The sequence below is a fragment of the Cucurbita pepo genome, chromosome LG04, assembly GCF_002806865.2.
Source record: "Cucurbita pepo subsp. pepo cultivar mu-cu-16 chromosome LG04, ASM280686v2, whole genome shotgun sequence".
Classification (NCBI taxonomy): Eukaryota; Viridiplantae; Streptophyta; class Magnoliopsida; order Cucurbitales; family Cucurbitaceae; genus Cucurbita; species Cucurbita pepo.
Genome location: NC_036641.1, coordinates 12518533 through 12534478, shown reverse-complemented (window position 1 = coordinate 12534478; position 15946 = coordinate 12518533). Strand labels below are relative to the sequence as shown.

Sequence of the window (15946 nt, the reverse complement as noted above, 5' to 3'; positions counted from 1 at the left end):
AGGCGGACTTTTGTATACGGAGGATTTGACTGCCACGTGGTGGACTGAGGTGAATGGGGGTACAGTGGTCAACAGAGATGTGCGGCTTTTACGTACAGAACGCTAATGCTTATCCGGTTTGTCGGATTGGGAATTAAAAAAAGAAAAAATCACCTTCCTTCTTTCTTCTTACCCTATGTTTACTGCTAACCACTGCTGTGGGCGATGCTACCGTGCGCTGGACCGCACTTTCCGTCCTGCTTTGTGGCACCATATCATAGGCTGTTCTCCTGCTGCCGTGGCGGCCACGTGCTCAATTTTCGTCATCTCTTATGAATATTCTGTTTTTCCTTTTTTCCTTTTTTTCTTAACTAATCTCTTTTGTATATTCAAGTGCGTAGACTGGGCCGATAGGTAGGTATTTAGGAACATATTGGGCCGGGTTCGTGCAGGCCCAGCCCACAAACAAGAATGAGAAAAAGAATCACAAAATTTTCTCATCAATAATAATAATTATAATTATTATTAATTCACATATATTTTCCTGAGTCGACTCCTTGCAACAGTCAAATGTCTTTCCTTTTACTTCTTGATTAACTTTTCAAAATAAATAAGATCCATCCTGTCTAGATGCTTTACTATATGTTTTTTTAAGTACAAGAATTGATATTTGGAGATATATTTTAATAATTAGTTAAATGAATATATTTGACTGGGAGTTGTTAGTAGTATATTTTATCTTACCTACCTCAGTTATATATTATTGTGAAGAGAGTGTAAAATTGGTATAAATCGGACCCAAGATTACAGAAACAGAAACAGGCCGTAAACATTTATTTTACCGCGCTTCCCGTGTATTTAGCGACGTGGGCTTCTTGCTTCCGCCCTTCAACACAGATTTCACTCACCATCTTGCTGTCTTTCTAGTTTTTACTTTGCGAGGGTTTCTCGCCCATGGCGTCCACCGCTTCTTCCTCGTCTCATGGCGCTTCCAAGTTCCTTGGCGACCTTCCTTCCCGTGGCTACTTTTCGTCTTCCGTCCCTTCCTCAAATCCTGTAATGTTTCTTCTCAAATCTCACTGTTCTTTTAAATCTTACTCTTCCGTATTCGCTCTGTTTGAAATTTGTATATTTTTCCATCATTGTCACGTCTACATTAGGAAAAAAATTCACTTAGCGAAAGATCATGTGTAGTTCAATCAATCACTTGAATTCATTAGGGCCTGAAGCCATGGAAATTATAATATCACAATCAATCACTTGAATTCACTGCTCTTTGTAATAATGCATTTGAGTCTGCTAGCACGTTTACGAGGGAGTTGAGTCCATCATACGTTTTTAAGTTGTAAGAGAATGCTTTAACCTTCTCTCGTGCTTTAAAGGATGCTGTTGCTTTACTCTCATTTCGTAAGGTTCCAAATTATTAGTGATCAAGGACCTGTTCTTTCTAGGTATGCAAACTTATATAAATTGTGACAAAGAGGTGTAATTTGAATTTTTCTGCCTAGGTTTTTGCTAGGATGCCGTTCTTCTTTTGCATCTATTATTTATGTGTTTTGTTAGATCGGATAATACGAATGTTTGAGTAATTGAGTTGGTTATCACTTTAGTGTGAATTAAAGGATGTATGCGTGTTATTATGTTGGAAGATTTATAACCACATTGTAGTATGAAGGTATTTTTTGGATTATCAATTTTGAGAATTCAATCTACGTTCTTTCTTTTCCTAGTTTTTTGCCTTGTGATGGTCATTTACAAGCATTTGTTGTGGTTATTGTTCTTATTGAAAGGATTTGTTTTTTTAAATATATTCATGCAGGGAAGTATGCGAGTCTATATCTGCCTTCATGATACCTCACCACCAGGTTATCTTTTATTTCTCTGAATGTTCATTTTATTTACTACAAAGCAACAGTTTAAATACATAAGACTGTAGGTGTACCATGGAGCTACACTTTAATCATGTAAGATTGTAGGTTATGCAGTTTGAGAACTGTTATTCACCAGATATTTGATTGACATGAAAATTGATGAAGAAAGGAGAATCTAGTACTTGTGTTGCCCTATGAACTTTGGTGCCAGAAGTTTGTTTTGTACAGTTAAGATAGCTGATTTTGGCAATTTTCATGTGTTTTGAATGTATGTGGAGAAACCAACAAATAGTCATTGTTGACATTACTGTCACGCTATCAGGAATGATATCTGAGATTCATCCATCATCCTACCGAATAGTTCTTGCTGAAACACGTCAGAAACTGGACTTGTCATTCACCGATGCACTCACCACTATGTTGAGGATTGTTTGGAGAGATTGGCTAATTTAGGAAATGATCATGAGTTTATAATTTAAGGAATACATCTCCATTGGTATGACGCCTTTTGGGGAAGCCCAAAGCAAAGCCACGAGAGCTTATTCTCAAAGTGGACAATATCATACCATTATGGGAGATTTGTGGTTCCTAACTCACTATGTCTTACTTTCTGTCATGTTATGTATTTTGAATACAGCAAAAACTAATAAATATTTACACCCATTTTGTTGCATCCAGAGGACCAAGAAATAAAGACAAACCAGCAGAATATACTTATTCGATCTTTAATGCTTAAAAATTCCAGCTCAAAGGATGGAAAGGGAGTAGCTGCAGCCGAATCCTCTCGAAAGAGGTACCATCATGTCATTATCTTTCTTAGAAAATAAAAGGCCGGTCTTTTAAGGTGGCTAGTTAGCCAAGTTTTGTTGAAACTGTCGGATTTTGCTGCATTTTCTTAAGTGGCACATGAAGCTAACGATGGATTGTCGTTTGTTATCACATTGCTCATAAAATATATCATTTTCATTTCTTAACACATGGTGCACGTACCATATAGCATATAACTTCGGTTTTAGCATCTACATAATATTGAGTCTTAATTATGCTATCCTTATCTTTCCAGGGCTGGTGAAAAAATTTCAGATGGCAGAGCAAAGAGGACTGCCCAAGTAAGTTCAGGAAAAGGTAAGTTCTTGTTGATCATGTATACAGAAAGTAATTAGGGCATGTTGACTGACTCGTTACTCATTGCAAATGTTCTTCAAAAGAGTTAACTAAATCCTGCCTTCGTTTCTCCTTGAGCATTGTGCAGACAGACATTAATGTAGTCTTAATCATAATTCATGAAAGTTCAATCAGCATCACCATTTCTTGTTAGCTTCAATCTCTTGTGGTGCTCTTGTTTGTTCTTTTTGTTTTTTAAAATTATTCTCTTGTATAATCCAATTATTTTTCTTAGTATTTTATAGAGGAAAATTATGTGACCAATGTGCTGACCCCTCAAGAGTGAAGGAACAAAAAAGTATCTCCTAGCGGGGTGGTGCCCTTTCTCTTTAATATGAAGAACAAGTGAACGACCACTATCTATTATATGCAAAAAACAATAAATCAATGCATATTATACATTGTGGTTGTTCTACATTTTAAAAGGCCCCAACCCTTAAAGAACCCTGCATTTCATACTTTGCATTTCATACTTTGGTGTTTAACGTCTAGAAATATGTCAGCAGTTCAATTAGTTATTAGGATATATCTGAAAATTGAAACAGAAAGGACCAGTCAGGGGAGGATGCGTTTTACCTTTTTACCTTTTTACCTTTTTACCTTTTTACCTTTTTACCTTTTTACCTTTTTACCTTTTTTTCTTTCAATAATCAGTTTATAGTTTCATTAGAATTGTGTTCCAAATCTGATGATTATGGTGGCTGTAATAATGCATCCAGGAGCATCCAACAGTGAAACACCGAGTAAGGATTTCCAGAATTTGACTGTAGAGAGGCTGCGTGCGCTTCTCAAGGCCAGAGGCCTTTCGCTGAAAGGAAAGAAGGCAAGTATATTATATTGCAATCAATGTGAAGTAGAGTAGCTGAATAAGTCTTTATTGATCGTTGTGTGTTTGAGGATTGAGATGAATGCCACTGCTTTCTCTGTGGATTATCCTTTTCATATTTTTCGATCGACTTGGTGCAGGATGAATTAATTGCCCGCCTTCGAAGCGCTGATGGTTAGACGACCACTATGGGAGAGGAGCACATGAACAACATGAGCAGCAAGGAAAGCAACCCGAGAGAGAAAGTTAAGGATGACTGTTTCCTCAACATTTAAATAGGAGTAGGGTAGAGTTGAAGTTGAACTGATGATGGTTCTTGAGAAATTAGTCATGAATATCTGCATTCATTCATTTTNCAATCAACAAAAAAAATCGTGAATGAAACAGTACAACCAGAGAAATCAGAACGAAGCTATAAAGGAAAAGATCAAAACATTGATAGTTAAAATATAGAGATAAAGTAAGAGCGTGTATTTTTGTTTACTCTAATTTCCAGTAAAGCTTATGACATAGAAAATTGATCCTTCTGAATCATATTTTTCAACTTAATGATCAAATTTTAGATTAAATCATAAATTTGGTCCCAGCTATGATTTTAAATTTTAGATTAAAGAGCTGTTTTATTGCACCTTTATGAATAGGAAAGAAAATAGGAAGTTATACATGTATATATGTGTGGTTTCGAAGGAGCGAATCAAGAACTCCAATGTTATGATCAAATGGTTGTCGACATGCGTGCGCGCGAGAGAGAGAGTAAAAATTTTGAAGTAGTACCACCAATACCAACAACCGCCGGACTGAATACAGTGCGTACAAATTAAAATACAAACCTCACGTCGGTTTCCAACCAACAGTGAGAGCATGATTGGCAACAAAAAAAGTTGACTTGATTGATCAACTAGATGACCACCGTCACCACCAGTCGTCGTCGACATGTCGTCCAGAGTTCCCCAATAAATCATACGAAACTAAAGCGGCTGCGGCCATTGGGGCCTCCAGTTTTGGACGGTGAGATAGGTTAAAACCTGAAATATCATTGGCCACAGAAACCATTCTCTCTCTCTCTCTTCCAAAACGACGGCGTTGCATTCTCCCACTTTTCTCTCTCATGTGCTCCATTAGTCCATCCCACTTTTTTGTTTTGCGGCGCCAACAGGCCGACTACACGTCCTGTTCAACCAAACATTACCTAACGACACTGTGGGTTCGGGTTCGGGTTCGGGTTCGAGAGATGTTCACAAATTTGGAAAAGCCCTATGCTTCCATTCCATGCATAACCGTCTCTCTTCACATTCTTCATTTTCTGCTCACATACTATGCCTTCCAATTCTATACATTTTTTTTAAAAAAAAAAAATAATTAAAAATGAAATAATTACACATAGATGTAATTAAAAATTAATTGATTGTGCTTTGTGACAGTTGCCATAAATTTGGCTCCATTACCCACCTCAAGCCTTATAAATTATTACGTCTCTCTAGCCCGGCATAGTCTACCATATTGTCAGTAATCTCTTCTACACTCATATCACATTTCACACGTGTCATTTAGCTACTCCTTTTTTTTTTCTTTTTTTTTTTAATTATTCTCTTTCTTTTCTCTATCGCAATCAACACGATTATTCACATATTTTCCTTCCAAAAAATGATTACTAATCTCATATTTATTTAACTAATACGTAGATTTTTATTAAAAAAAAAAAGAAAAAAAGAAAAGTAAGTAGCCACGTGTAACTCTTGTTGAAGGGTTGGCAATTTCCCACGTGCTCTTCCTTTTACAGCTCACATCGCATTCCCCCCCACCCTATAAATATTCATTTCTTCCCCAATCCACAGACCAAAAAAAAAAAAAAAAGAAAAAAAGAAAATTAAAAATTAAAAGGTTCTCTCCATATTGAAGGACCATGCAAGACTTCCTTCTTCTTTCCCTCTCTCTCTCGGCTTTCTTTCTTATTTATGTTTTCATTTATAAATTCCACCGCTTTTCTACTAACCGCTCTTCCCCTCCCTCTTACCCTTTCATCGGCTGCTTCATCTCCTTCTTCAAAAACCGGCGCCGCCTTCTCTCCTGGTACACCCACCTGCTTTCCAACTCTCCGTCCTTGACCATTGTGGTGCACCGCCTCGGTTCCAGGCGGACCGTCGTCACGGCCAACCCAGCCAACGTCGAGTACATGCTCAAGACTAATTTTCTTAATTACCCTAAAGGAAAGCCCTTCACTGATGTACTCGGCGATCTCCTCGGCTGCGGCATTTTCAACGTCGACGGCGAGTTGTGGTCCACCCAGCGCAAGCTCGCTAGCCATGAATTTTCTGCTAAGTCTTTAAGGGAATTTGTGGTTAAGACGCTTGAAGATGAAGTTCATCTCCGTTTGATTCCGTTGCTCCGGAACGCTGCCCGGACTAACGCCGTCTTGGATTTGCAAGATGTTCTTGGTAGACTCGCTTTTGACACCATTTGTAAGGTTTGTCGAAATTACCCTTCGTGTTAATTAATCACTAATTAATGTTTTTGGATATGTTGATTAATGACGTCATTGTGTTTGTTTTCCAGATGACTTTAGGAACTGAGGAGCAATGTTTGGACCTGTCGCGCCCAGTTCCAGCAATAGTAAATGCATTCGATATGGCTACGGGGATCAGCGCCAAGCGGGCAATAGCGCCACTCTCTCTGGCGTGGAAGGCCAAGCGGCTGTTCAACATCGGCTCCGAGAAGCGGCTCAAAGAAGCCGTCCAAATGGTCCACTCATGGGTCTCCCACATCATTCGCAACAAAAATCTCGACAACAATAAAGACAGCGATTTGTTATCTCGGCTGTTATCCGCCGGCCACGGCGAGGAAGTCGTCCGAGACATGGTCGTCAGCTTCATAATGGCTGGCCGTGACACCACTTCCGCCGCCATGACGTGGCTCTTCTGGTTGCTGACAAAGCATCCCAAAGTGGAACAGACCCTTATGGACGAAGTGGCTTCCTTGACCAACAATTACCAAACGGCGTCGTTGGGTTACGGCTACGAAGAATTAAAGGGCATGAAGTATTTGAAGGCGTGTTTGTGTGAGTCCATGCGGCTTTACCCACCGGTGGCTTGGGATTCAAAGCACGCAGCGGCGGCGGACATTCTGCCGGATGGAACTCCGGTGAGGAAAGGGGACAGAGTGACGTATTTTCCGTACGGAATGGGGCGGATGGAGGAGCTGTGGGGTCCGGAGCGGGAGGAGTTCAAACCGGAACGGTGGTTTGAAAAGGGGGAGGTGAAAGCGGTGAGTCCGTTTAAGTTCCCGGTGTTCCAAGGCGGACCGAGAATGTGCTTGGGAAAGGAAATGGCGTTCATTCAGATGAAATACGTGGTAGCCACGGTTTTGAAGCGGTTTGAGTTTAGAGCGGTGAGTGAAAGTGAACCGGTTTTTGTGCCGTTGTTGACAGCTCACATGGCAGGTGGATTACAGGTTTATGTTAGAGAAAGAAGAGGACAAAAGTGAAGCATTTGGTGTGTTGTTTTGAGTTGGAAATAATTGATGAATCATAGCGCCGCAAAGCCAACATTTAATTAAAAAAAAATATAATGATTAAATGTATAAATGAAAAATGTACGTCGCTATAAAGCACTTTAATGTTATCTATATGTTCCAAATTCCAATTTCATTTTCCATTTAAGCGCACGTTTACTTCATTCTTTGCTAACCAACAACACACCAGAATCTTTCTTTATACCGTCAACTTTGACCTTTTTTTAACTCCCACATCTTTTTTTTTTTCTTTTTTTTTCTTAATTTTTAATGCAAGATAAGGATATAAAACAATATCAACATAGACACGTCATTTTTATACATACACGTTTATTAAAATATACATAATTTATATATAAAGAATATTAAAAAAAGTAACGTCAAATCCGAAACGGACACGTTTACGTCTATCGAAGCTTTTGCTATGATTTAACAAGTGTCTAATACGGGTTCAATCACGGTTTTAGATATGAACGCACTAACTAAACTAATTTCACAAGAAAGACAGCGCCACTAATCCTACAGATAACTTTAATTATGTCCTAATTACCGACAATACACTCGTAGATATTATGTACAGCTTCACCAAGACAAGACACGATATGAATTTTCATGCAGAGAAAGCCACAAAGCAATGAGTTCAATGACAGTAACCTGTTGGTTCATAAGGTTTGGTATGCATCATCAGAACAAGCTATGAGAGGGCGCCCTTCTGGAATGGATGAAACGTCAGAACAAGCTCTAAAAGTTGGGTAAATATCAGATTTTAACAATAACTCCTCTGTCTACAGCCATATGAAACTCCCTAGAATATCCACGATACATATTCCAAAATCTGAAGTAGACATATCAGTTCATAGCTATAACAGAGGCCATGAGGAAAAAAAAAAAAAAAAACAACAGGGTACATAGTTGCCTAAGTTGGTTTTCTGTATAAAGCAAATTCAGAACCAAGCAGAGATTGGAATGTAAGTAGTTTGAGACAAGCAAAACCATCTGTGATTCTAACATCTACCTGAAAAATGGTACAAAATGGAAATGAAATTTCTAAGTTGCAGTCAAATTAAGACGACTTTTCCCTGCAACTTTAGTTACCCAATCAAGAACTACCCATGTATTCAAATACAGAATTCCTATATTTGTTTTGCAGATTCTCAGTCCCCTAAAGTAATAAAGGCGATATATATAAGAACAGATGTCACCGAATTCAATGTTTGGATCTTTAAGCGCTTCCAGGAACATCACTTCCAGCAGGTTTGCGGTTCAGGTACCGAAACACAGCATCCTCCAACCTGATGCAACACACACATTTTCGTCGACTAATTAAAACAATCATTTAAAAAAGTTTGTCATGTGAGATATCTGTGCATATTACTCCATTATGCAGTAATTTGATGAGCATGACATAAATGGCATCCAGTCCAGCGGGTCACTCTAGCCAGTAGACGAAAAGAAAATAGAATACCAAAAAAAGACACAAATAGCATTCATCAAGTGGCCATTGTTGCCACTGGCAGTAATTAAAAAGCACCATAATTTTGATAAACATTGCCAAAATCACTAACATTTTAGAATATTGATGTTCCACAATGATGTAGAACTGATTTGGGATAAAAACATCCATCACATGATTTCAATGCATGATCTCTAAGTAGATATATGAGTAAACAAACAAGAAAGGAGGGTAGAAACAAGAAACAACTTATGCTCACCAGGATTGACTGTAAAAATTAGAGTGTCGTTCTTTCTCTGCAAGACGGCTAGCATCACCAGCAACGATCCTTAAATCCTTAGTTTGAGAAGATATCAACGTATTGATAAACTCTGCTGGAGACTGACTGAAGCCAAGAAAGAAAGCTCGCCTTTGATAGTGCTCTTGAATCTTCTTTACTGCAGTAGTAATCAATTCATCACATGAATCTATATCTTTATGCTTCTCCAGGTTTGCCAAGAATGCTGACATTTGCTTTTCTATTGGAAACGGTACATCCACCACGACATCATAACATGTAGTTCCAACAGGAGAATTTCCCGAAATCTTAACTCTATGCTGTAAGTTTATAGGTGGTGGAGGAATTAAATGTTGCGATATCTTCTGAGATACCATAGAAAACTTGACCTTCTCGTCACCAAACACTTTTCGTAGACCTGGATCACATGTGAAGAAAGAAGGATCATTTGAATTCTGCAACTTGTTAGCTTTCACATAATGCCATAGTGCAGCCATAATTCTTGAGCGGGTGTCTGTTTCGAGTCCAAGCACATCTGATAAAGCAGGTGAAAGACGATATTTTTCAGGCATGTAATTCATGTCCAATCTTATCACTGCAGTAAATTCTTTATCTCCTTTTCTCTTCACTTCAAATCCCTCTTGCAGAACAGGAGAACGAGAACTCTCCCATAAAATTATGTGGTTATCTGGATAAAGGCTCTGGTCTAAGTATATAGTGATTTTCTTGAAGAAAGATGAAAATTTTGGGTAAGTAGAATCATAATTCTGCATGTCTCCAGCTATAGCGGGATCTTTTCCATCTTCCAAGATCCTCCCAGTTATCTTAAGCGACCAAGAAGGGGATTCTACATTCTTCTGATCAGAACTATTATGATTCTGATTTTCAAACGTATTGAAGACATAGATCCGTAGGGTCTTCTGAATGCGCGAAGGATTCTTTAAAGACTCTTGAATATCATTTTTCTTTCTTGCCAGAGCAGCATCTATCCGACCCTCAACTTCGAGCAGTCGGGTATAGATGGCAGATTCTGGCAGAAGAGCAGCAACTTTATCGGGTATTTGTTTCTCAGGAAGCTTAGCCTTCTTTCTTCTAGCAGCTGGAGTTAACTCCATGGTTTTAAAAGGTGAACTAGCGCTACTGTTAGAAGATCCTGGAGGCCTAGAAGGTGGCTTCTGAGTAGGCCTCTTAGAACTCCCTGTCCCAGGTGTTGACACAGAGGGTGTTATAGTAACATTACTAGCCTTAGCACTATGCAGCTGAACGGGTTGAGTACGAGCTTGAAACTGTGCATGAGCAGATTGAGCTTGTGCCTGTGCATGAGCCTGCGTATACTGTACCTGAGACATTATACGCGACTGTGGCTCGGATAACTGAAAATGACCTGAAAAATGCGTCCCGCCGTGCATTTGAGACTGTGACTGAGAATGATGATTCATTGGCCTTGCTTGCTGAACCATGCCTGAATTCCCAAAATGCGAGGCTGCCCCAATATTCCTCCCCAAATTGTTACTACTAGGGCTGTTATTCACCGGCATAGTTCCCCCAATATTCCTCACCACACTGTTACTATTAGCATTGTTGTTGTTATTCACAGACATCGCTAACTGATACAGCCAAAATCCTTGAGTGTGTGGGGGTATGTGGATCAAATTACTCCATTCAAAACCACGACCCAGCAACAGAGTCTCGAACTCAAATTCACCACCCAGAAATTAAACTCATTGAGACAGCACTCGAAGAGAAAATCTCCTCACAAGAAATTCAAACTCGCCTGACTATTTACAGCAGCAAAAAATTCAACGAATCCAAAACCACGAAAACACTCGGATGAAATCTATAGTGCTTCGTCCCCCACTTTCCCGTTCAAGAATTTCAAGTCCTAAATTTCGAAGCGGACTTCAATCACGGATAATGAGCTAGTATGAACTCCTAGAACTAGTATGCTACAGAAGGATTTGAAGTATCAATTTCTTCCGAAACCGTTTTTGAGAAATTTAAAGCAACATTTAGCATAAACAGATGAGAAATTACATAGGAAAACGAAGACCTGAAAAAAAATTCTAACCGGTAGTTTCTCCCGTTGCTTTTGCTAACTGATTTCTCTGTCCGTGCTGTGAATCCGGCAATGAGGAGGTCCTCTCCTTTCCAACTCTCTTCATTCCGCCATTAAATCTACGACGGATCTATTCGATGCGAACGAAGTTACGTAAATACCCCTAATCTTTGAATGCGTGCAAAGGCTTGGAACCAGGGATGAAAAAAAAAATCGATCGAACCTGTGAACTCAACAAACCGAACCGGCCAGTTTGATTCGGTTATTTTAAAATTAGGTTCTCGGAGATGGGGGAATCAATTTGGTTTTGTTTTAATAAAAAACCAAACCAAACCGTTCTGTATACCACAAAATTATTTCTTATTCCCAACAAAAACATCCACTTCCTTATTTAATCCAACCGGACTCTTTAAAAATGGAAAACCGGACCGATATTGACGGACCGTAGAAGGCCATAGAAAAAGCCCACCCAACCATAATAGTGAAGGTGTTTTTTTTGGTAAACCACAAATCCTTGAAGGCTTGAACCCCTCGATAGGGTTTAGTGTTCTTGCTGGAAGATCAAGATCAACAACGCCGGTTAGTCTTACTTCTTCTTCTTGTTCTTCTTTTTGCTTCTCAGAAACACAGGCTTGAACCTCTCCGCCACTTTTTTTTTTAAATTTTCAAGGTCCTTTACTTTTTAGTTTATGAAAAATTAACCTTGATTGAATGGCATTGAGTCTTCTTGAATATAGAAGAAACCATCAATGGCTATGACNAAGGCTTGGAACCAGGGATGAAAAAAAAAATCGATCGAACCTGTGAACTCAACAAACCGAACCGGCCAGTTTGATTCGGTTATTTTAAAATTAGGTTCTCGGAGATGGGGGAATCAATTTGGTTTTGTTTTAATAAAAAACCAAACCAAACCGTTCTGTATACCACAAAATTATTTCTTATTCCCAACAAAAACATCCACTTCCTTATTTAATCCAACCGGACTCTTTAAAAATGGAAAACCGGACCGATATTGACGGACCGTAGAAGGCCATAGAAAAAGCCCACCCAACCATAATAGTGAAGGTGTTTTTTTTGGTAAACCACAAATCCTTGAAGGCTTGAACCCCTCGATAGGGTTTAGTGTTCTTGCTGGAAGATCAAGATCAACAACGCCGGTTAGTCTTACTTCTTCTTCTTGTTCTTCTTTTTGCTTCTCAGAAACACAGGCTTGAACCTCTCCGCCACTTTTTTTTTTAAATTTTCAAGGTCCTTTACTTTTTAGTTTATGAAAAATTAACCTTGATTGAATGGCATTGAGTCTTCTTGAATATAGAAGAAACCATCAATGGCTATGACGTCGCATAGGGAGAGGCATTTGCATATGAACACATGAGCGAGTGTAGGAGTTCGAGGTTTTATTTTTTTCAAAAACAATAAAGATTTCAAATCACAACTGGAATGATTTGACACCATTCCGAATTCACAGCTACCGATGGAAGAATTGTCTTATTATTTGTCATCAAATTGTATCTCCTTTTATGTGTTTGTGATGTGTACCAGCGTGCAAGGCCAAGGGATCTGATCACCGTGCCACTTTCAGGTATGGCTTTTGTTGTTTTATCAGTTCTTGTCGTTCATATCTCTAGTTTCAAGATGTGTAAAGTGGTCTGAAATTTGTTGCAGTTAATTGAATTATTTCATTTTATCATGATACATTGTTGAATGGAGGATCTCTTTTTAATGTTGAAACGGAGTTCAATGGAGGTGGAGCTAGTGGTTCTTCCTACTCTACTGAACCTGGTCTTGAACCACTTCACTTTCTCAAACTTAAGGATGGTCTATTTTATTGGCTTTCAACTTATGGGTTAGAGTCAGGAACTCTCATGAAGAAGAAGACATTGAAGCTCATGAAGAACAAGACATTGAAGCTCATGAAGAACAGGTGCATAACTTCCTCTACTTCTAAATTTAAGAAGCTTCAATCTCAAATAGAAACACAAACCTCAAATCAGGCTAACATACTTTTCATGAAATTTTGCACACCTAGTAGGATGCTGTAACAACTCACGCCACCACTAGCAAATATTGTCCTCTTTTCGGTGCTTCGTTTTCCTCTCTAATCGATGTGGGATCTCACAATCCTCCCATTTCTAACTGTCCAAACCCATCATTAACAGATATTGTCATATTTAGACTTTCTATTTCGGACTTTCCGATGACCATCTTTCTAGCCGTTTGCTCATCTAAATGTTAATTGTATACTCGTAAAGGTCATAGAGGATATGTGTATATCAGTGGATGTCCCTACTCCGGCAATGGAAGAGGTAATTGTTCTTCTACTTATCTCGTATGTATATGAAGCCGACTGCACGAGCTAAATTGACTCGTGTTCTGTGGTTAGATTGCTCCTGTTGGCTGCGTCAATGCTTGCTCCAGAGGATGTTTTTGCTGGCAAAGGTGATGTCAAAGAAGCGGCAGAACTTACACAATCTGAAAGGAAGAGGAGGTGCCCACCAAGAAAAGGAGATATAAAGGTAAGCGTGACAAAAATAGATAGTAAGTGGTGTGCTTGTAGTGTGGCACATAAGATCATACTATCTGTTCTCAAATGACTTGCCTACATCCACGAGACAGAATCATGCATGCCTCCCCTTCTGTTCATTCTTATTTTTTAATATTTTACTCATGCTAAAGAATCACGGCAAGGAAAAGTAAGATCCGAATTATCTCGTTAATCAAATATCTCAAACTAAGAACACTTGTTTGAGATTCGAATCATTCCTTGAATGATTCTTAACTACATAGAATTGTAAAGAAACTTAGTCATTGGTTAAAAGAAAACACAAAGGCTCTTTTTACCATATTTTTCAAGTTTTCTTTGTAGACGACATACATGATTTTATATTGCCTCGAAAATGAAACTTTTGGCCTTTTAAGAGTAAAATAAATAAAAAGTCCGAGTAAAATGAGTTATCATTATTTATAAAATCTCATCTTAATTCCCTATTTAATCTTTTTAGAAGAACGGTTACTTGCAGTCACATGAACATTGTTTAGGTTAGGTTGTCACATGAACATTGTAACTTCAAATTCTAGAATGAGTTGACGACTCAGATTATAACATGTGGGCTAGGATCTTGTGTTGAATCCCAATGGGTCGATGTGATCAAATGAGTAGAGCACATCACGATTAGAAGAGGCCTCGATTGGGTTAACCACAAGAAATTGCATGAACTCTAGCTTAAGTGAACATGAGTTGAGTTTCGATTGGGCTAGACCATGAAGAACTACAAGTCAGATTTAGTTAATCAATAAACATCCCGATAGGGCAAGAACTAGAGAACTCAAGATATGAAGTTTAGAAATCTACAAGAAACTCGAATAAACTAAACAACTTTATACTTCCCTTGAGATAGCCTACCAACAAAGATTACATGGTATTTTGCTACAAGATTAAGGTTCAATTAGAGAGTGGACATGAATGTATTTTAAAGTCATTTTTAGCATGACTACAAATCTCGTCATCTGAAAAATCTGATGCATAGCATATCATAACATCTTCATCAAACGTTTCTTCTTCAAGAGTCTATGAAATTGTCTTGGGATCGCTTTTTTCAATTTCCCTATCATTTAACTCCACTTCCCCCCTTTCACTTTGCAGGGTAAGCGTGGAATCTCCATGGTCAAAATCCTTTTAAGCAACCAATCCAGACGAATAAGACGAGAGGCATAGAATCGATCGAACTTGGAAAACTGAATTCGAAGACGCTCAAAGCGATGACGAGCCTTTGATGTCCCCAACTTCCGGTGTTCATTTCAATCTCATACTAAAATTGGTAGCCGTCTAAATGGTATAATTGAGATATCAATTATCTTTTTATATAACTGTGAAGCCTATTTCATATTATAGGGCCATGGTGTGAACAATGTTGGGTTCTTATGACATGAAACTATAAACGATAGATATTATAAGATTATTCATAACTCATTGCATAAAGAAAAATTATGTTACTCATATAAATAAAATGTGTGTATATGAACAGGAAATGCCCCATTCAAGAAATGAACGAATAAAAGAATCAATGTCCAAACAGCTAAGGGATATAAAAGAATATGTGAACGAAATTATGTACATGTCAGTCAGGCCATCATGATCTGAAACTCCTCAAAGCTAATCAGACCGTCACCGTTCAAATCGAAGCGGCGAATCATCACTTTACACTCCGCCGTGGATTTCGTTTCCCCCAATTTTTTAAGCATTCTCTTCAAGCTCTTCGGAGTTATGAACCCGCAGCCTTCAGCATCGTACAATCCAAAAGCCTCTCTCAAGTCCTTCAATTTCTCTTCCTCCCCCACGTCCAGTAGCCGCTCGATATCACCGACGCAGAGCAGTCCGTCGCCGTCGGAGTCGAGCGATTCCACCGCCGCCTCTGCCTCCGCCGGCAGAAGCTCTCCGCCTATCAATCCGAGACGATTCCTCAGCTCCGACGGCGAGATTTTGCCGTCGCCATCTTCATCGAAGTAACGCAAGACGTGGTCGTAGTGTGCGGCACTGGTGATCTCCATTTCAAATCGAGATTCAAATACTTGGAAAAGAATTGTGTGAATTTTCTGAGTATTGGATTTCGGTAGGAATTGGGAATTTGTAGGGTTGGGGAGTGGCGGTTTGGAAGCAACGAGGAAGGAAGGGAGAAAAAAAAGTTGATTCCAACGGGGAAGGAAAAAGGAAATAAAGAAAGAAGACCGCCAAGGAATGAAAATGGGTAAGGAATCTATTCATATTTTATTTTAAAATAACGGTCAACTGCCACGTACTAAACGCTCATTTTCT

At 38.9% G+C, this 15946-nt stretch overlaps 4 protein-coding genes across 5 annotated transcripts; 2 read left to right on the top strand and 2 right to left on the bottom strand.

The window, feature by feature from the left end:
- The first annotated feature begins 848 nt into the window (after positions 1–848).
- On the top strand, positions 849–4195 carry LOC111792623. The gene is made up of 6 exons (XM_023674147.1): positions 849–1035; positions 1799–1844; positions 2529–2643; positions 2914–2975; positions 3734–3837; positions 3981–4195. Exons 1-6 carry the CDS (start codon positions 934–936, stop codon positions 4017–4019), a joined length of 468 nt encoding a protein of 155 aa, XP_023529915.1. The 5' UTR covers positions 849–933; the 3' UTR covers positions 4020–4195.
- Positions 4196–5743: 1548 nt separating this feature from the next.
- LOC111793378 (cytochrome P450 94B3-like) lies at positions 5744–7346 on the top strand. Its single transcript, XM_023675221.1, has 2 exons — positions 5744–6304; positions 6394–7346. Exons 1-2 carry the CDS (start codon positions 5744–5746, stop codon positions 7318–7320), a joined length of 1488 nt encoding a protein of 495 aa, XP_023530989.1. The 3' UTR covers positions 7321–7346.
- Positions 7347–8259: 913 nt separating this feature from the next.
- Positions 8260–11241, bottom strand: LOC111793723 (SWI/SNF complex component SNF12 homolog). Of its 2 annotated transcripts, none has more exons than XM_023675739.1 (3): positions 11146–11241; positions 9060–11023; positions 8260–8639 (listed from the first exon to the last, which is right to left on the bottom strand). In XM_023675739.1, exons 2-3 carry the CDS (start codon positions 10676–10678, stop codon positions 8570–8572), a joined length of 1689 nt encoding a protein of 562 aa, XP_023531507.1. In that variant the 5' UTR covers positions 10679–11023; positions 11146–11241; the 3' UTR covers positions 8260–8569. The 2 variants fall into 2 exon arrangements, with proteins under 2 accessions (XP_023531507.1, XP_023531508.1); XM_023675740.1 differs by having other exon boundaries at positions 9060–10959.
- A 3867-nt stretch (positions 11242–15108) lies between these two features.
- LOC111792310 (probable calcium-binding protein CML31) lies at positions 15109–15856 on the bottom strand. The gene has a single exon (XM_023673687.1). It carries the CDS (start codon positions 15679–15681, stop codon positions 15256–15258), a length of 426 nt encoding a protein of 141 aa, XP_023529455.1. The 5' UTR covers positions 15682–15856; the 3' UTR covers positions 15109–15255.
- Positions 15857–15946: the final 90 nt, after the last annotated feature.

Bases quoted from the DNA above. Each gene is read 5' to 3' on its own strand.
- LOC111792623 (XM_023674147.1), top strand. From the start codon at position 934: ATGGCGTCCACCGCTTCTTCCTCGTCTCATGGCGCTTCCAAGTTCCTT. The intron at 2,644-2,913 runs GTACCATCATGT...TTATCTTTCCAG, and splicing joins GCCGAATCCTCTCGAAAGAG to GGCTGGTGAAAAAATTTCAG. The intron at 3,838-3,980 runs GCAAGTATATTA...GACTTGGTGCAG, and splicing joins TTTCGCTGAAAGGAAAGAAG to GATGAATTAATTGCCCGCCT.
- LOC111793378 (XM_023675221.1), top strand. From the start codon at position 5,744: ATGCAAGACTTCCTTCTTCTTTCCCTCTCTCTCTCGGCTTTCTTTCTT. The intron at 6,305-6,393 runs GTTTGTCGAAAT...TTTGTTTTCCAG, and splicing joins CTTTTGACACCATTTGTAAG to ATGACTTTAGGAACTGAGGA.
- LOC111793723 (XM_023675739.1), bottom strand. From the start codon at position 10,678: ATGTCTGTGAATAACAACAACAATGCTAATAGTAACAGTGTGGTGAGG. The intron at 8,640-9,059 runs GTGAGCATAAGT...GTGTTGCATCAG, and splicing joins AATTTTTACAGTCAATCCTG to GTTGGAGGATGCTGTGTTTC.
- LOC111792310 (XM_023673687.1), bottom strand. From the start codon at position 15,681: ATGGAGATCACCAGTGCCGCACACTACGACCACGTCTTGCGTTACTTC.